Genomic DNA, 20278 nt, shown 5'->3' with positions numbered 1-20278 from the left:
GCAGTATTGACGCACCCCTCATGCCGCAAAAAAATTGTTGTTTTTTTACTGTAGTCCAGGGTTGCAATAACTTGCTTTCTGCACCATCCAACCGGGTTGGCGCACCCCCTTTTCCACAGCATCCTCCATGCCAAAGTCAAACAATGCCCTTTATTTTTGCATGGCTTTGAAGGGATTCCTTTTATTATCGACCAGCTTTTTCCACTCATTTTAAGCCACACACACCTTTCAATACACCAACAGTGTTGGCGTACCCCCTCTTTCATAGACCCCCACCCCACCCCCCTCCATCTTCCCTTTGCCAAAGTCAAGACAATGTTCATGTTGGCATGATTTGGAAGGATTTTTTTTTTCTATTGTCAACCAGGCTTTATAGTGTGTTTGCAGCAGCGGAGTTGGCGCACCTTCTCTCCCCCAGCATCCTCCACACCAAATTCAAAACGCTGGCCATTTTCTGCATGGTTCCAAAGGATTTCATTTCCTGTAATATAGAACACCCTTCACTCAACGTATTAACTTTAACACCCCCACGAAGAGTTTGAAACACCCACTTATTCAGCCAAATGTGGTTCCTTGCCAGATAAAAGGGTTCCGTTAGTAAAAACTTGGTGTAAAGACACAAAGACTTTTTAGTAGATGAAACCGCTCAAAACTTTTACAGTGGCAAAAAAAAAAAAATCAGTGTCCCTGCGTCCCATGTTTCACATTTGTTTGATCTAACTATCCTGAGGGCGGCGGGCGGTGCAAACGAACCCTCTGTAGGAATGAAAATGAAAGAACCTGAGGATAAAAAAGCTTACAGATGGGACTGCGGCCCACTCAGGGCAGAATAAACGAATCCTGATTTAAAGCCTCGTGTTCCCGCAAGGCCTGCGAGATCACAGAACAGAGACCTGACCCTCATCATTCCCACAATAGAACACTCATGATATACAGGTATATTGATCTTCGTCTTGCAGTCATTATCTATGATAACAGATGGCCGTGTATGTTGTTGTTGTAGTTTTTATTAACAGTATTGTGATTCACTCGCATATATGAAGTGTTCATTATTTTTTGGAGTAAATAATTTAGTGTTTTTGCCGCCTCTCCATCCTTTCGTTCCCTAGCGGGGAAGGAAGTAGTCAAGGAAAGATTCTGGAATGGAAATTTATTTGATTCTGCCTAGCAATAGATGACCGTGCAAGGTTCATATTTATGCAAGGCAGTTTTACGTAGTATATAGCGCATTTCGCACACAAGATAACTCAATGTGCTTCATATAATGACATTTGAAAGTACATTATTTACAAACCAAAAAAAAAAGATATTACAAGAAGAGCGTCATGTTCTGTTCTTGTGTATCTCCAGCAGGTGGCAGAGGAGGGCCTCTCCTTCGGGTTGCACACCTGTTGCTCATGTAATCAAGCTTAAGGAGTTCTGCTTCCAAGACACAAATTCTTCTTCTAGGCGTCCCAAGCTTTCATGTTCTCCATTTTCTGATTCCGCCTTGTTGTCTTCGCGTACCTTTTGTAAGTTGTTTTTTGTTGTTATTGTTAGTCACGGGTTTTGTATTGTACGTGTTTTGGATTTTCTACTTTCTGACAAGCTCTTTCAGTTTATATTCTGTTCCTTGGTTTTTGGTTCACTCATTATCCTGGTGTTTACCAGCAACTTTTGTTGTACTTTTTGTTGTACTTTGTCATATTTTTGTTCAATCTTTCTGAGTTCATGTTTCTGGAGTCCAATTCCATTCTGTCCTGAACGTTCTGGAAATCTGACAAAGAATACCTTTTTACAAGTTCTAAAACATACATTTAGTAGTCTTACACGGGATATGCGCTACCAACTTCCACATTTGGCAAAACAGGTCAAAGCACTTAGGTTACCAGCTCAGAGATATAGCGGCTCCCGAAGCACCCAAACGAGGAACTGCAGCAATTTTGCGTTTTAACCATCATATCATCAACCCGTAGTTATGCTAATTAACACTTTACACAGAAAGTCCACTAGCCTATTTTCCCGGTTTCGTCACATCACATTCCGCGTATAACGAATTGCGCATGGTTGACACAATGCTGGCTCCAACTGGCCAAATGATCCATCACTCCGTTTTAATGCTGAATCCAACTCGACATATGCATAAACGATTACCTCATTTTGCATCTTATGAGAATGATTGACTTTCTCTCCGCCAATAGATTTAGAATAAAAAAATCTCCAAACGATAATTGCTTGAGACACATGGCACATTTAGTACCATTGTGAATAAAAATGCATCTCAATACGAGACGCTCCCTGGAGTTGAGTTCATGTTTTCACATCGGTGTTTATGATGGATGGCAGGGGAGATAAGCTTCCAATGTAAATCGATGTATCACTTGACTCCAGGTCAGAATCATCATAACAACATTCAAGGGGCTAAGCGGGCTGACGGAACGTCCAGTGTGGCGCTGCACTGCTGGAAGGCTCCAATGTTTACGTTCCCATTAGCAACTGAATATTAACGACAGGCCTTAAGGGGAGCCGAGTTAACTAACAACTACTACTTGACACGCACATCACAGTCAATAAACAAGCGTGCTGCATCATTAAGGCAATCCGTTGGTCTTTCCTGTGGTTCACATGCAGCAGAGTAGCGCAGATGTCCACTTAGCACACTTACTAATGCAGGATACAACTGCGTGCAACTTAACTCCTGAGCTGATGAGTTCTGCAACTACTTTACCTGATATAAGGCCAGTTTTCATGTTTGTGTGAATGTTTAAGATGTCAAATTGATGCAAATAGGCTGAAAAAGATATTTAGGGCACTGGAGTAGACTTAAGGTAAAGCCCTTTCTCAAGATTTTTTATAGTTTTAGGTGTCACGAGAAATAATTAGCATCACATTCACTGTTCTGCTTAAAAGTTTTTATTTCTCCATGTCTTGATCAGAAACCAAGTGGAGCAAGTTTAGACTGTGTAAGTTGTTTATTTTGGTTTCCTTCCTTCTTCCTCACCAGCCTTGCCATGTTCCCTGTCTGCATCCAACGAATGAGCTGCCTTCCAGCAATCATGCACAGCCACCTGTTCCATGTGGTAATATTGTGTGAAACTCTAGCATGGATGTCTTTTAAAAGGGCTTAGTCAACCGTAGTTTTTTTTTTTTTTTTTCTCTCTCTTGAGAAGTGTGAACTGGAGGCACAGCATCATCCTTGTGCAAAGCTTTGTCAATCTCTTTTCAGGTTATGGTCATAATCTTTTTTCTTCTTCTTTAGCCTTTCATAACAACAATCAGTCGTGCTCACAGTGTGAAACACTCAAACGCACAAAGGCAACGTTTTCCTCCCCGCTTGCTGGTCAATTGAGCGTGTTTGTTTGCACACACAAAGGCATCCAGAGATCCACTGTCGCTCGTTTGATGCATTTTTCAAAAGGCGATGATGAAATCATTAAGCAAGCCGCCCACATGGAGTGCGGAGAAAAGAGGAAATGTAGAGCAGAGGATGAAATGTGCAATATGCACTGGATGAGACAAAAAGCACAGTAGGGGGAAAGTGGCCAGTTTTGTGCCCAGACATTGGCTCGTATTGTAATATGTGATGAGGTTTTTGCAAGTCAACCCCGTCCAACAACAACAAAAAAACCCCTCCACATTTTATGAGTGTATTTATTTAATTTTAAAAATTGTTTTGCATCAAGATTAAAGAAAGCGTTTGGAGATAAATGTTTTTTTTTATTGGACAACAACAAATCTATCTGTACTTGGTTTAGCACGCTCGAAGTGGTGTTTTAGCCAGCCAGATAGCGAGGAGTTGAATGAACTTCCTGTCTTAAAAAAAATCTAAATATAAAACATGGACAATTTTGTTTTTTGGGGGACAGAGAAAAAAGAGATTTGTGTGGCCGCCAAGCTGCTACTTACTCACCTGCCTACCAGGTTTGCCAGATAGTGAATTAGCGCGCAACACTAGATAGCTAAATAGATGCAAATGTAAAGCCTCTATGAATTACTGTCTGCGCTTAGCTAGCAAGCTACAAAATAAGAATGATTTCTTCTATCTATATATCTAGCAAAGTTGTTACTGTATGCCTAAAAGGATTTGTCAGGCAACAAGAGATGTTTAAAGTCCAAGTTTTATGATCCATCCTTTAGCTGAAATGTATGTGCCTGATTTACTAATATCCCAAAGAGTGGGTGCTAAATATGTGTTCACACTCACAGATAACATGCACAATCTGTCGGCGTGTTGCATGTGATTTAGGCTATTAAAATTGGGATTTTTGTGAATATTTGGAGCGTCCCCCTAGCGGAAAATGAAGTTTGAAGTGATGGAATTGGAAGTGGTGGTGGAAGATAAACATATTTCTTGCTGATAGTTTTGAGTAAGTCATTAACCGCATAAAAGCTATGTTTTCTATTGTATCTGCCTTTCAAACGCTGTATTTAAAGATGCAAAAGTAGCCCATTTACCGACCAAGCTATCTAATTAGCAATCTATCTAGCTATTTATATTTATTTAGCTAGCTAGGTAGTGAATTTGTTGTTTGGGAGCTAGCTAGCTAACTCGCTAGATGCTAGACATTGTATGATTGTTGACACGAATATAAAATGAAGTATTCATTAAAACCAAGACATTCCGGATGTCGGTAAATCATTTATTTTGGCATTCAAGTCAAATCATACCACATTTGAACTATTTGTTTTTGTACTTGGTGTCTTTCTCCTCGCTGTTTGGCAGGCCGGTTTGCCCAGGGAAGGGGGCGACCTTCAGGAAAAAATAGGGGTTACTGCGCACACGCAAAACTACCAGAAGAGGAGTGACGGCATAGAGCAAATTGGCCGCCAGCACAGGCCAGAATACATCGCTCTGAATGCGAAATGGGGTTTTTGTGTGAGGATGGAGGGAGCCCCCAATGTGAGCCCACTGACACTGTGAAAAAAAAAAAAAAAACAGCAGACGGTTGAGTTGAGTTCACCTCTTCAGTGTGACCTTATTGAGCTTGCGGTACCTGTACCTGGATCATTGCTCCCGAAAAGAAAACACTCCAGTCAGGCATCCACGTGCAGCCTGGCTTAAAGAGACCGTAAACAAACGCTGCCAGCAGCGGTAGTCCATAGAAGAACATGTGCAGCATCTGTTAAAAGCAAACGGGTACTGCCTAAGCCAGGTGTTTCCAAACTATGGCCCAGGCACCATTTGCAGGCCACTGTCCATTTTTCAGTAGGCCACAAAATGTACAAAAAAATGACAATTGACACAAACCTCAATGCTTTCTATAAAAAAAAAAAATTAAAAAATTAAAAAATGGATAGCCTGAAAAGCATGAGTTTCAGTTCAAGTTGAAGAATGTAAGTGGCGCTAGCAACCTTATTTTCTTCTGTGTGGCACTATGATGAAAACGTTTGGATACACCAAAAAAAGGGGGAAAAAAAGCAACCATTTCAATTTGTCAGCGATATGCTTATAATTTCTATTCTTTCTTTTCAGAAATATGAGTTTGTACAATACATTTCAAAAAGCAGCTGTGCAAACCCCTCCATTATGTATCTGTCAGCCACCTCCAAAGGGTGAGTACTTTTACCTTATTTGAGGTTTATTATATAAATAAGTATAAATATATTATATATATTATAAATATAATATAAATAATAAATATTTTGGTGAGTAGTTTTATGGCACCGTAATTAACTTCTCTTTACAATTACATGACAGTTAAGAATGTAACTGTTACCTGTACCGTTAATCAAGGGTGTATGAAGCTCCTAACTCAAAGCATTTGTATCTCAAATCAACCAGCCCAAATGAAATGAATGGAAATCCCTTTAATTTGTTCCAGCTCTAAAACACAGACTTAAATATTCGTAGCATGTTTTTAGTCACAAAAATATCAATACACAGTTCTGCACTGTATAAAACTGAGTAAATAAATCGAATGTAAAGAATTAAACAATCTGTCATGATCGCATGCTGTTTTTGCGCTACTCCTTCTGGTCTGTGCGTCTGGGCCACCAGGGGGCAGCATAATACATAGAGCCATACTAGTTGCAATTTTGATGAAACAAATGAGACCTTTTAAATGCAGCCGACAGAGGTTGTTACTGTTTGTGTTCATAGTTTAAATGTTTACAGCTATCGCAATGTCAATGCTAGTTTTGTTCATCCATCTGTCTTTGTAGACAGTGAATGTGCTTTGGGTAAATATGCACATAATTATTTTTTATGTTTGGTTTGTCACGGCTTGTGTGTGACTCCTTTTGAGCAGCATTTGTGTGCGTTCTTATGCCCCACGCACTTCTTACCTTGCCCCTCGGACGGGGGGGTGGGGAGGAGGGGGGGGGGCGTTCTTTGTGTGAAGGATTGGCTTATCAAGCTCTCCGCCTGTCTGCGCTTAGCTAGCAAGCTACAAAATAAGAATGATTTCTTCTATCTATATATCTAGCAAAGTTGTTACTGTATGCCTAAAAGGATTTGTCAGGCAACAAGAGATGTTTAAAGTCCAAGTTTTATGATCCATCCTTTAGCTGAAATGTATGTGCCTGATTTACTAATATCCCAAAGAGTGGGTGCTAAATATGTGTTCACACTCACAGATAACATGCACAATCTGTCGGCGTGTTGCATGTGATTTAGGCTATTAAAATTGGGATTTTTGTGAATATTTGGAGCGTCCCCCTAGCGGAAAATGAAGTTTGAAGTGATGGAATTGGAAGTGGTGGTGGAAGATAAACATATTTCTTGCTGATAGTTTTGAGTAAGTCATTAACCGCATAAAAGCTATGTTTTCTATTGTATCTGCCTTTCAAACGCTGTATTTAAAGATGCAAAAGTAGCCCATTTACCGACCAAGCTATCTAATTAGCAATCTATCTAGCTATTTATATTTATTTAGCTAGCTAGGTAGTGAATTTGTTGTTTGGGAGCTAGCTAGCTAACTCGCTAGATGCTAGACATTGTATGATTGTTGACACGAATATAAAATGAAGTATTCATTAAAACCAAGACATTCCGGATGTCGGTAAATCATTTATTTTGGCATTCAAGTCAAATCATACCACATTTGAACTATTTGTTTTTGTACTTGGTGTCTTTCTCCTCGCTGTTTGGCAGGCCGGTTTGCCCAGGGAAGGGGGCGACCTTCAGGAAAAAATAGGGGTTACTGCGCACACGCAAAACTACCAGAAGAGGAGTGACGGCATAGAGCAAATTGGCCGCCAGCACAGGCCAGAATACATCGCTCTGAATGCGAAATGGGGTTTTTGTGTGAGGATGGAGGGAGCCCCCAATGTGAGCCCACTGACACTGTGAAAAAAAAAAAAAAAACAGCAGACGGTTGAGTTGAGTTCACCTCTTCAGTGTGACCTTATTGAGCTTGCGGTACCTGTACCTGGATCATTGCTCCCGAAAAGAAAACACTCCAGTCAGGCATCCACGTGCAGCCTGGCTTAAAGAGACCGTAAACAAACGCTGCCAGCAGCGGTAGTCCATAGAAGAACATGTGCAGCATCTGTTAAAAGCAAACGGGTACTGCCTAAGCCAGGTGTTTCCAAACTATGGCCCAGGCACCATTTGCAGGCCACTGTCCATTTTTCAGTAGGCCACAAAATGTACAAAAAAATGACAATTGACACAAACCTCAATGCTTTCTATAAAAAAAAAAATTAAAAAATTAAAAAATGGATAGCCTGAAAAGCATGAGTTTCAGTTCAAGTTGAAGAATGTAAGTGGCGCTAGCAACCTTATTTTCTTCTGTGTGGCACTATGATGAAAACGTTTGGATACACCAAAAAAAGGGGGAAAAAAAGCAACCATTTCAATTTGTCAGCGATATGCTTATAATTTCTATTCTTTCTTTTCAGAAATATGAGTTTGTACAATACATTTCAAAAAGCAGCTGTGCAAACCCCTCCATTATGTATCTGTCAGCCACCTCCAAAGGGTGAGTACTTTTACCTTATTTGAGGTTTATTATATAAATAAGTATAAATATATTATATATATTATAAATATAATATAAATAATAAATATTTTGGTGAGTAGTTTTATGGCACCGTAATTAACTTCTCTTTACAATTACATGACAGTTAAGAATGTAACTGTTACCTGTACCGTTAATCAAGGGTGTATGAAGCTCCTAACTCAAAGCATTTGTATCTCAAATCAACCAGCCCAAATGAAATGAATGGAAATCCCTTTAATTTGTTCCAGCTCTAAAACACAGACTTAAATATTCGTAGCATGTTTTTAGTCACAAAAATATCAATACACAGTTCTGCACTGTATAAAACTGAGTAAATAAATCGAATGTAAAGAATTAAACAATCTGTCATGATCGCATGCTGTTTTTGCGCTACTCCTTCTGGTCTGTGCGTCTGGGCCACCAGGGGGCAGCATAATACATAGAGCCATACTAGTTGCAATTTTGATGAAACAAATGAGACCTTTTAAATGCAGCCGACAGAGGTTGTTACTGTTTGTGTTCATAGTTTAAATGTTTACAGCTATCGCAATGTCAATGCTAGTTTTGTTCATCCATCTGTCTTTGTAGACAGTGAATGTGCTTTGGGTAAATATGCACATAATTATTTTTTATGTTTGGTTTGTCACGGCTTGTGTGTGACTCCTTTTGAGCAGCATTTGTGTGCGTTCTTATGCCCCACGCACTTCTTACCTTGCCCCTCGGACGGGGGGGTGGGGAGGAGGGGGGGGGGCGTTCTTTGTGTGAAGGATTGGCTTATCAAGCTCTCCGCATGCGCATGCTGCGTCTGATCAATGACTCGCAATTGTGTGAGGACAACCTATTTGGATAACCTTTTGACACATTCGCACACGCAATCCACGAGCACAACGGGTCACTGGGAGGAAATCAAAAGGGGAGAGGGTTTGCGTAAATAAAGGCTTATCTTTGTGAAACAAAACAAAGACGCGGCGCATACACAGATGCATGCATTGTATCCGTAATGATAAAAACAATCTCTTTAATCAGTGGAGCAGAAAACCGATAAAGGTACATTATGGAGAATACACAAGTGCGCTTTTATACTCTATGGTGTGGACACTGGAAAAACAGAAGAGAAAATGATTACAAATTATTACATTAATCTGTTCTAGCTTCAAGAAAAAAAAACTCTTGTTTTTAGTAGGAGAAACATTGTCATGATTCTGCTTTTGTTTCCTCGTGTGCCTTTTTTGTCTTCCTCGTCAGGTTTTGTTTCCACCTTTTTTCACTATTCGCAGCAGACATCAGAGTCTAAACCGGGAAAAGCAAGGGTGTCTTGAAACAGGTGAGATAAAATAGAGTTCTAATGAGGTTGCTTTCGAAAGAAGACAGCGCTTGTCTTAAATCGCGTCATCAGATCTAGATCGCAACTGACTGGTCGAGAGGTGCACCTGGTCGACGGTCAATTGCAAAGCACAAATAGACAACCATTCCCACTGCTCTCTGATGAAATTCACATGTATGTTTTGAAATGTACCTGGAGAACACCCACGCAAGCATGAGGAGAATATTAAAAAAAAATCCACACAGGAATTGCGATGGGCAAATAATTAAGCCACCAAGGAATGTCAAATAAAGTTCCCCAGCCTAGTTTAGCCATGAGAACTCACCATCACTCTGGGGTAGCCCACCGGATCCCGCAAGTAGGGCTCGTAATATTTGACATAGAAGGAACATGCTCCCAGTGGGGAGTCCAGCGCCACCTATAGTGGAAGGGGACAACAATAAATACTAAATACAACAGAGTAGGTATCGCTGGCCTTTTTGAAAGTGAGACCTAATTCTTGGCAACTAATGAATGTGAAGGGCTACCAGTTAAATACACTGAAATGGAACCAGGGAACATTTATGACAATAACACAACAGAATTGAATGAGTTTTGGCAAATTACTTTTTTTTTTTAATCCCATTTTATTTCATAAAAAATGTAAGGTGTTTTCTTAATTCATATTTTTTTTACTGCTGTACTTGAGTCACTTTCAGAGTATTTACTTTTACTTCAGCACTGGAGTTGAATCAATACTGTATTTACGAGAGTCTTTCCACAAGTCAAGTGTCTGTATTTCGAATGGAAGTATAGTTTTGCCCCCTCTCACCAGGCCTCGCAGGACCGTGAAGACCATGGCGGCGAGCAGGAGAAGCACCAGCATCAGATCCAGCGGACGCCAGATGAGCTTCATGCTCTGAGCCTGCTGAGCCTGCGGGTTGAGGGACACCGGCGCAGCATCACAACGGATGACGGTTCTCAGCAGCCATCGCTACCCCTCACTCACATTATATCCACCAATCAGTGGCCTGTCCTTGGGCCGAGCGAACAGCGTGACTGCTCCCCACGCAGGCATCGCCAGGAAGAGGAAGTTTAGCCAGAAGGCCGGACGGATCTCGGTGCCGTATTTCCCTGCCGAAAGGTAACAAAGATGCTGATGGTGCATGACGGGCGGCGATGTTGAGCCAGACCAAAGATGTGTCATTAAGGGAGCGCAGGCTGAGGCTCACCTGTCACGATGCCGGTGATGAACACGCTCATGTTGGCGCACAGGGAGCCGGCCCAGAACAGGCCCAGTGTGCGGTAGCCTTTTCTGAGACCACATATAAATGTGATGCCACTCACAGGACATTCCATGACAACGAAGCATGAACTACACACTGTAAAGGGGAACCTCTCAAATTGAACACAATCTGTTGTGTGGCGTTTAAAATCAGTTGGAAATGATGTCAAGTGAATTCATCAGTTCCATAGTCTGAGATCCCCGTCGAGAAACCTCAAATGACTGCACATGCAATATTTTATTGCAGTGTTTCCAAACCTGTGTTGAGCCAAGGGCACGAATTTTAAATTTCTCCGGGCACACTACCAAAAAAAAATGCCGCAGAATCTTTGCCTCTATTTTCCTACAGAGGCACACGTGCTTTGGCATAAAAACTGGTACATCTTCATTTTTGTGCCGATATCATTTACCGTGTTTGGGAATTTGGTAGGTGGTCTGATGAACTGAGGGCATTTTTTTAACCCCAACACACACACACACCCCTACTCCACGCCCGGCACAACTGACTATTTGGTGACAGAAAATAGACTAGACGTTAGACCACCTGCAAGCAGGTCTAAGTTTTGGCGCAGGTGGTGTAACACGATTTCGGTGAATTGAATGAAGGTGCAGCTAGCCAGGGGGAGGTTCAGTATGCAAGATTACTATTTGAACCAAGAACAGTTGTAGACACACAGAATGGAGCCTTCAATGTTTCAAACATTTTTAGAATCTGAAAGAACAGAACACAATTGGAAAAGTTTTGCCATCTCCACTCTTACGTGACACCTACCTGTTCATGATCTTGCCTATCATGACGAGGTACATGATAAAATGAGCTATACCGTCCCAGTAACACATCATAATGGCGTAGGCCGTGCCCAGGTAAGGCTCACCCTGAAACGAACACATGCACATAATATTGGCTGTATTCATTGTTTTTGTTTTGTTTATTTCAAGCACCAGTGAAACCTACTGTCTTTCGATAGAACTCCATAAAGCCGGAGATGAAGCCATCATACTCCAAGGCACTGGTCAAGTCAATAATGCACGTGAAGGAAAATTCTGCAAAAACTGCAAAAGGACACAAAGATGAGAAAGGTAAAAACATTCCCCACACATACTTTGTCATACCAGACTGACTTCCTTCCAAATTCACAAACCATTAATCTGGGAGGTAGCCGGAGGTCAAGCAGAAAAACCCACGCAAGAACAGAGAGACCAACAAAAACTCGACACGGGATAAAGGGCTGAGCTGATTTTGAACCCAGAGCTGTGAGGCAGACGTGCTAACCACCGGTCCGATGTGTTGTTGTCGTACAGAAAATATTTGACTTGACCTCTTTTTTTAACCCCTGACTGCACCAATGATGATAACCTGATAACATAAGCTGTCCACTGTAGTAACCGCTCTCCCGGAAAGAGTAAAAGGCATTTCATTTTGTGTTTGGACAATCAAAATTGAACTTGAGTTTTGTAAGAGGTGCGATCCTTGCAGCTAGTCACCATCCTTGAGAGGCTGATTGCTTTATACAAAACTGTTTATTAGAAATTTAGCCTTGAGAGCTCAGAAGGGGCTGGAGGCGTGTTTGCATCCTGAACGCGATAAACAAAACATTCTAAAGAGCTTGCCTCAATTGAAAGGCCACGGGGTTCTTCTTTCGTCTCTTATGGAGTAAGTTGAAAGAAAGGCCAAGAAATAATCTTTTATAAGCAGATTCTTTTATTTTTATTTTTTTCTTCCCCAGAATAAGAGCAAACCGTCAATTTCATCCGATGGCCTAGAATATGCGCAATGCCTCCTTCTACGTGAAAGCAATTTCCCAACACGCCACAACATGACAAATGGGCTGCACTTTCCCCACTTTACGTGTTCCACAAAAAGTGTGCACCGCTACTCGTGAAAGAGCGAGGAACAAATCAGGAACGACTGGCAATTGATGAAATATTAATAAGCACCGTTCTCAAAAAGTTTGAATCGAGGTTTTTTGCTAGATAATGACGTGTCATCAGTCATCAGGTCATGTACTACACATTATGTGCAGTGCATCCGGAAAGTACGGTATTCGGCACCCTATTTTAATTGATCGGCTTAAACGCTTGCAGGGGATCAGAGAGACTGCACTAAGTTGATTTTACTCTTCTTTGCATCGGCAGTCACCACAGGCAACAACTGCTCAAACACTTCGACCCTTGCCTGTGGTGTACTGCAAGTTTCAGTTTTAGGCCCAATTTAATTTTACAATTATATGATGCCCATTGGCCAAATCATTGAGCATCATAACGTGTCCTCTCACTAAAGAGATCTTACTGTTCAGACCCTGAAAATTATGAAAAGTTTGGAAAAGTGTCAATTAAAATATCTCTAATTGATTATCAAAATAGTTGTAGATTAATTTGATAATCCATTGGTTGTCAATAGATGAATTGTTGTACCTCTAGTTACCGCCTTATTCCTCAGGGAACAAATTATTACAACAATAATTATGTTCTAACAATAATTATAACGTATTGACAATCAAACAACAAAAAATGATTCATTGAATAATTAATCAGGGGGTAAAAAAATCACATTGGCCTTCTGAAGTGATGCGGAAAAAACTTTTGAGTCTGTTGAAATACTGTAAGTCTATAACATAAGAATGTGGAAAAAGTGAACCACTTAATCACTTTCCAGATGATAGTAACTTTTCGAAAGGATTTATAAATAATTTATAAACCGAATAGGCCTACGGTTCCCGTATATGTTTAAAACAGTGACAGCATCTCCATGAGTGATTTCTCAGTCCGAGGGAGTATGCGGTGGGCCTGCTGCTTTTAGATCTGACACACGGAAACATCCTCCTCGGGATACACACAAGTTAAGCTTGCAAGACAAAAACACGCATATCATCGTTGGGGTGTACAAGCATCCCCGTAATCCTTATGGCAAACCAGTTTATCTCTGGCAATCAGAGAGTTCCGATATGGGGATTATGGATCCCTATCACTACCGAAAATCTGTCTCGGCTTTGCCTCCATTATTGGAAAACTCCGTCCGACACAACACGGACATCATTTTTGGCCCTTGTCTATAGTTTCAGAAGTCTCTCCAATAGTCAATAAAGGCACAATTCAAATAATTTTGGTGTGCAATAGTTTGTTAACCCTGATTTAAAGCTCATTAAACACCATTGGAATGAATAGTCCGACGGTGCAATTGGTGGTGGTATATTTTCAAATGTTGACCTTTTTTGTGCGTTTGTATTGATTTGATTAGATAATCACTTAATTGATTATATTTTTAAAAAACCTAAATATTGACAACTAATTATGAGCTGGTCCATCTGTCCATTTTAAAAATCAAACATGGCCCTCCTATTTTTCCTCAGGTCCGACTGTGAGTGTGACCGGACGTTGATCTATGTGCAGCCTCCCATTGACTGTCATTATCGTCATCGTTGTGTATGGGTTGTGAATTCCCCAAGAGTTTGGGGTCAGCCGTGTCACAGAACGGTCACGCTAAGCTGCCAGAGCCAGCCCAGCGTAAGCAGCTTTCAGCGTATCAGGTGAAATCACACAGAATGCAATTAGTTGTTTTCACACAAAGTTATGAACGTTGGAAATGCTTTTTTTTTTTTTTTTTTTGCAGGCATCGGAGCTTGGCCCAAACTCATTGCGGAGGATTGAATTAACTTCTGCAGTCACACACAGTTGTAAGTAAAACAAGAAATAAGATTACCAAAGAAGAGGGCGTCTCTGGGCGGGTTACCGCGAGTGATGACGAGGTAGAAAATGAAGACCAGAACCAGTACGGCAATGCCAATCACCAGGATCACATATGGTCTGTAGAAACACAAATATTTATGCATTACAATTCCATACAGGGGGGGCCCGCAATTTGCACGTGATAAGAACCGGGCCGGCACGTGTGCTGTGAAAATCTGCGTACAAGTGACACCTATTTTAAATTTAGTTTTTTAACACCCCCACACCCAAAAAAAAAAAAAAAAAATGGGGGGAAAATCTCCATGAAAAACCAGGTCATTAAAAACAATAAATATATTTTTTTAATGTATATTTTTGCAGTGCATTTATAATGGCCAACAATTATACATGGATTTTTGCTTGTTGTAACGTGAACAACCAGGGTCCACTGCAGTTGCGCTCTGCCTTACACAACAGCTAAAGATTTAACTCCAAGTTAAGTTGCAATGTAGGAAAGCAGAATATGTGACTCAATTCTGGCCGCTCAATACAATATTTGACGAAAGCAAGAAATACCGGAGGTTTATAATGAGCGTTGGAATGTTGAGTGAGAACGGGAACGTGTTAAAGGAGAAAGTAAGTTTTACCGTTATATAAGCACTCTATCATCATACAACCATCCGATTCATAGAGTTGACCCTTCTCGCGCACTCTCATCCACCACAGCGTCTCTACCTCGTTAAATTCTGCAGCCGCCATCCTTTGATGGCTGCCTTCTACACGCTGCTACAGTTCAGTTTGACTGTGTGTGCTGCGTGGTAAAGCAGACTTTGGATTTATAAAGGGCTTAATCAACTGAGGGATTGGAAGAGGAAACCGAGCGAGCAATGGCTAACTACATCGCTACCTGAACTGGCTTTCCGGTACAATATTACAAATATGGCAGGAAACAGACAATTTTATGCACTCATATATCTGTGCTCAAATGGTACACACAAGAATCACTGCTTAAGTGTGGTGCCACTGTATTTAACTTTTTCGTACGATAAATTTGGTTTTAATCTTTCAGAGCGGTTTAAAAAAAATTAGGTCCACATTTTTCCTTCATGTAGCGTCTTCAAACAGCACATAATTTTACAGCGCCTTACAATAATATTAGTCAATATACTTTTTCGGAACAAGACCACTGTCTCGTTTTTGATGAATACTTAGGGATTCGATGCTACACTGAAAATGTTGCTCTTTCAATTAATTAAAAAAAATAATGGAAAGAATTTCCACATCGTTGATTTTCCTTAAGCGTGAGTCAATTCAATTGGTGTCTCTTAATGTGCTTGGTTTGGGTCAATGTAATTTAGTCTGGTTAATTAACGCAATTACTCGGGTTAGGTCCAACTTCATTTACTTGGGTTCAATAAACTTAATCTATTCAGGGAAGCAACATTTGTTTAGATAGTTTCAGTCCATTATAAAATGAACCCAGCTAAAATTCCCATCCGAGCAGTAAAAAAATGTATTAGTGAAAGTAATTATAGTATCGTTGGAGTTGTAATGAGCAGCCAGACGCTTTCTTATGTCACAATAAATTTCACACCAAAACACACCACACCAACGGGGATATTAGTTGCAGTCATGATGAAGGTTTGAAATGTTGACAGACTTTTGAAGCCTGAAACCCAAATTGGACCACTTCTTGTGGCTTTGGACTACAGAGATCCCAACAGTAAATATTGGCAAGAACATTCCAAAACAGTAACCTTAACCAGTGATTGTTCAACCATGGAGAGGGGGGGAAAAAAATCCTTGTGCCAATCACAGGCAGAAAATCAATGAAGGTCACGACTTACTCTTGGAGCGCAGGAATCGTGTTCATGCAGTACAGAATGCCCAGGGCGGTAAAGGAAAACAACAAAACAAACGTCTCCATCGCTTTGAGTTCAAAAAGCCACGCGGCCCTGACTCCCAGAGGTGTGGAAATAAACTGTGCAAGGTCGATGGAACAACCAAAGTTGACCAATTTGACAACAATGCCGATCCATCTGTGTGTATTTATAGAACAAACACAACGCAAAGTATTAAAATAAGTTAAAGCCGTGTAGGCGCTTACCGCGTGGCTGCTCTCAGTGTGGATTAATGAAACTTCAGGCTGGCTTGGCCTTTGCTGGAGAGAAAAAAAAAACACACACACAAAGAGGCTTTGGGGAACAAAACTTGCAATTTTGATCAGGTCAGAGATTTGCATAAGTTGTTTCAGCAAAAAGGCAGACTATATACTGTCGTCATCCAAAGTTATAATCACACTCAAAGTCCTCACATTTTTTTTTGGGCTTTTTATTTTTCTTTTCAGTAATTTCAGGGACACATGCAAAATGGTTCACCCTTTCATGCACCAACAATGATAACCTGATAAAATGATAAGCCGTCCACTGTAGTGGCCGCTGTCCCTGAAAGGATTAATATGATGATCAAAAATAGAATAAACCAGATCAAATGACTTATAATAAATGTCTAGTGGCTCTCCAAGACATGCTAACCACCAGCCACTGTGCTCCCATATCATTTGCTTACAGAAATGAATTGGATTGAGCAGATGCTAACATTCGCAACACATTATAACTAATGACTAGCATGTAAATGACCTTGCCAAGGAGAAGTCTCCTTTTTCAGTTAAGTTCGATTAAAGGGGAGAAGGAAGCGAATGGGGCGCGTCAGTACTCAAAAGCAACACTAGATGGTAGCAAACGTCATGAGAAAACGGTGAATTTGTGGACCCTAGACTTGATATTGTCTTTTTTTTTTTTTTTTTTTTTTTTGTGATTCCATCATTAAAACGTGTCAGTTTCCCGGTGCACAATTTCCAGAACTATTATCTTCTTACAAAACCACTCACGGTTTTTACAATTAAAAACACAAACACTGCTTTGTCCTGAGTTTGTCATTTGGAACATTCAACTCACTGCTTTACACCCAATTTCTAAATGATCCAAACACTTGTGGCAAAGCTGATACAGATTTATGGCTATTATTTACAATATTCTACCAACTGTCTGACCAGGCTGTCATGGGATCGAACTATTTTAGATCATTAGTTCACTTTGCAATCTGGCTGGGACTAGAAATAAGCCGGTATGGAGTACAATGGAGGGAGCAGAAAGAGAAAGAGAAAGCTGTGGTCGAAGACTCTGTGAAATTGATGTGACTTTCTTGTTGGGTGTGTTTTGACGTGGAAAAACACAGTTTTGTGTTTCTTTGGATGTTTTAAACTTTCCAGTAAACCCCGTGAATAAAAATACTTGAAATTTGGATCCCCGTGTGTTTACAGGTCAAGACCAAAAGTCTGAGCTCAAACTGACATCGCCTACCTTGTGCACAGAGAAAGCAAAAGCCAGATGTTTTTTTTTTTTTTTCCCATCAGCTTCTAGTTGGCGCATCGTGCTCTTACTAATATGATACTCGTGTTCATTGTTTGATACAAAAGTAACATTTTTTTATGAGGGTTTGAAAAGTTAAGCAAGACTTATTTGCTTTTGCAAGAGGACTACGATGTTGTTGCCAGTTTGGCGAAAGGTTTTCTTCTTTGTGTCAAGAGTTTTGCTAAAATAGCATGTAGTTTTAAAAAATGCTTAAGCCATCAGAAATAATAGAAACCTTGCAGAAGAAACAATATTTTCAGTAGGGAATAATTGACTACCTGTGCTAAGCACCCTCATACAGTCAGAATGATGATGTCATTTTGAATCGACAGCAACAATAATGACAAAGAACATTAGTCCTTTGTTTAAGCACAAACACTCATAATTTGTTTGTGGGTGTGCTTCCCACCAGGCTCTTTTCTCTGAGAAAAGGGGGGGCTACCAGGAAACCAGTATAGTGTGTGTGTATGTGCGTGTGTGCGTGCGTGCGTGCATGTGCGTGTGTGTTTGCTGGAAACAACTGGAGCTCTTCCAGCACTGTTCAATAATGTGGGATGGACCGATGGATGCCAAATCGGGACATGCTGAAGTGCATCTTTATTTGATATAATCAGTCACTATGAATAGGGTGTTGTTTCAGATTTGGGTGATTTGCCCTAAACATTAATTAAGGCTTGGCAATATGACCTTAAAATAACATCTCTATTTTTTTCCACCCAAAAAAATAAATAAATCAGATTTTCCATTTTCCACTTAAAACGTAAATGACAATGACTATATTAAAACATTTTTTCCCCCTTTCTGGGATTCGTTTTATTTATCACTAATGGTGTAGTGGTACGCTGGCACACTTGCCGGACTTGTGTGAGAGCAGCGTGTGATCGGTTCCTGCTCAGTGACGGTGTGCATGTGGGTGTGAATGATTGTTTGTTTCTAAATGTGCCCTGAGACTGACTGGCAATCAGTTCAGGGTGTAGTTTGCCTTCCGCCCATAGTCAGCTGGGATAGGCTCCAGCAATTCCCCGCGAGCCTGTTCTGGATAAGCAATGTTGAAAATGGATAAATGATTTATTTATTTTGCCATTTTCTTCTCAGCGTTATTTTAATTTACTTCCACAGAAATAATAGAAATCAAACAAACACATTACAGGTCATGTGAAAAGGAAAGAAGGGCTTCCTTTAAAAAAAAAAGTAAATCCCTTTTGTCGAAAAATGTATCCATATTTATGATGGATACATTTTTAGAGTTTCTGTAATGAAATCAGAAATGAGTCATCATATTGCATGGCAATCGGCTGATCCATATCTGTTGTCAACAAGTAATGCATCACAATCTTCAGTTTTCTACCATTCTTTTCTTTTGTAGAGTTGGACAGGTGAGGCAAGGCACACTTGACAAAATATTTCCAGGTTGGAAGCACCTACCTCGGGTCAAAGATTTACAACATAAGGATAAATTACTGTTTTGCATTGTAGAAATAGGCACCATGTGTTTGGCAATATTTAGTACAGAAGACTCTGATTTGATTAGACAATATATTAAGGCAGCATGGTGTGGTTGTGGTTAATGTTTCGTGCATCTGCCTCACAGTTTGAATATCTTCTCTGGCCTTCTCTTGTGAAGTTTGCAGGTTCTCCCTCTGCTTTTCCTCCCACATTCCAACATGAACAAAATTGACCATAAATGTGACTGAACGATTGTTTGTCTAGTTTATCTGTTGATATGCCCTGCAACTGGTGACGTCAAATGGGACAGACTAGCTGTCAATAAAATGGGTGGATAATGTAATTCACTGTCACGCAAGTGTAAGGAACGAACCACTTGTCTGATGACGGTGAAATAAAGCCAAAATTACTTGCCTTTTAAAGCACACCTTTTTCCTTTTAGTTTTAATCGATTGCCCAACCCCAAGGTGCTCTCATTGTTTCGTTTAAAACTTTCCTCCCTTGTTTTTTATTTTTGTTCATGTTTAAAATTGCGTGATTTAAAAAAAGCCTCTCTCTCTATCTCTATGTAACTATCTATATCAACAATTTTTTGTTTAATTATTTGTACATTATTTGACTTTTCCCCGGGCTGTTGTAGATAGATCGTGACGTCACAGACGGAAATATTTTTTCGCTATTCAAAATGGCCCCTCTCAATCAGGAAGTAGAGAACACAAGTAGCGGCGACTAAGTTGGATAGAATCACCCATTTTCGTCGATTTGACGTCGGTCGCGGCTCGACATCTGCCCGCTTGTTGGGAGTTCGGACTGGGACGAAGCAAAGGCGACGAAAGGGTGAGTCGAATGCGAGAATGTGCCTGAAAGCGCAGGCGACACATCGGCAGCTGCCTGGTCTCAAGATGCGTCCTAGGCAGCCTCTCCTAGGTGCGCATGTTATTTACATCGAGTTACGCCGGCTTGTTTGTGGTCGGCCTGCTTTTAGGCAATACATTTTTTTTCGAGGGCGCGGATGTTTCGTGTTTATAAAGATACATAGTCTTATCGGTGTTGTCTTCACACAGCGATACTCGGGAGCTGACATCGAGCGATCGCTGTGTAATAGGCTAGCTCCGCTTACTACGTCGTAACATCCGCACATAACGCCGATTAGCGAAAAAAAAATGCTATTTTTAGATAAACATCTCTGAATAAACCAATTCCAACATGACAGGGGGATAAAATAAATACAGAATAATTCAAA

At 40.5% G+C, this 20278-nt stretch overlaps 2 protein-coding genes and 2 long non-coding RNA genes across 6 annotated transcripts in view; 2 read left to right on the top strand and 2 right to left on the bottom strand.

The window, feature by feature from the left end:
- Nucleotides 1-3239: 3239 nt before the first annotated feature.
- On the bottom strand, nt 3240-5221 carry LOC109531971 (uncharacterized). The gene is made up of 2 exons (XR_002171279.1): nt 4980-5221; nt 3240-4894 (listed from the first exon to the last, which is right to left on the bottom strand). It is a non-coding gene; the product is annotated as an uncharacterized LOC109531971 (long non-coding RNA).
- Nucleotides 5222-6761: 1540 nt separating this feature from the next.
- tm6sf2b (transmembrane 6 superfamily member 2b) lies at nt 6762-16261 on the bottom strand. Its single transcript, XM_019896853.1, has 10 exons — nt 16024-16261; nt 14211-14314; nt 11466-11563; nt 11283-11386; nt 10458-10540; nt 10235-10359; nt 10058-10159; nt 9572-9664; nt 7350-7469; nt 6762-7264 (listed from the first exon to the last, which is right to left on the bottom strand). The coding sequence occupies exons 1-10, from the start codon at nt 16101-16103 to the stop codon at nt 7028-7030; spliced, it is 1146 nt and encodes a 381-aa protein (XP_019752412.1). The 5' UTR covers nt 16104-16261; the 3' UTR covers nt 6762-7027.
- On the top strand, nt 11529-14201 carry LOC109532176 (uncharacterized). The gene is made up of 3 exons (XR_002171331.1): nt 11529-11590; nt 13861-14037; nt 14121-14201. It is a non-coding gene; the product is annotated as an uncharacterized LOC109532176 (long non-coding RNA).
- Nucleotides 16262-19699: 3438 nt separating the features above from the next.
- Nucleotides 19700-20278, top strand: part of sbno2b (strawberry notch homolog 2b) — a 48842-nt gene continuing 48263 nt past the window's right edge. For all 3 annotated transcript variants that reach the window (XM_019896851.1, XM_019896850.1, XM_019896849.1), the window contains exon 1: nt 19700-19872. The gene's annotated coding sequence lies outside the window, so the exon portion shown is untranslated. The remainder of the gene's footprint in view (nt 19873-20278) is intronic.

Source organism: Hippocampus comes, unplaced genomic scaffold, assembly GCF_001891065.2.
Source record: "Hippocampus comes isolate QL1 unplaced genomic scaffold, H_comes_QL1_v1.1 scaffold22, whole genome shotgun sequence".
NCBI classification, from domain to species: domain Eukaryota; kingdom Metazoa; phylum Chordata; class Actinopteri; order Syngnathiformes; family Syngnathidae; genus Hippocampus; species Hippocampus comes.
The sequence above is the reverse complement of the archived record's forward strand: the minus strand, read 5'-3'. Positions and strand labels throughout refer to the sequence as shown.

Bases quoted from the DNA above. Each gene is read 5' to 3' on its own strand.
- tm6sf2b (XM_019896853.1), bottom strand. From the start codon at position 16,103: ATGGAGACGTTTGTTTTGTTGTTTTCCTTTACCGCCCTGGGCATTCTG. The intron at 11,387-11,465 runs GTAGGTTTCACT...TGTTCGTTTCAG, and splicing joins TGGAGTTCTATCGAAAGACA to GGTGAGCCTTACCTGGGCAC. The intron at 7,265-7,349 runs GTACAGGTACCG...TTTTTTTCACAG, and splicing joins TTTCGGGAGCAATGATCCAG to TGTCAGTGGGCTCACATTGG.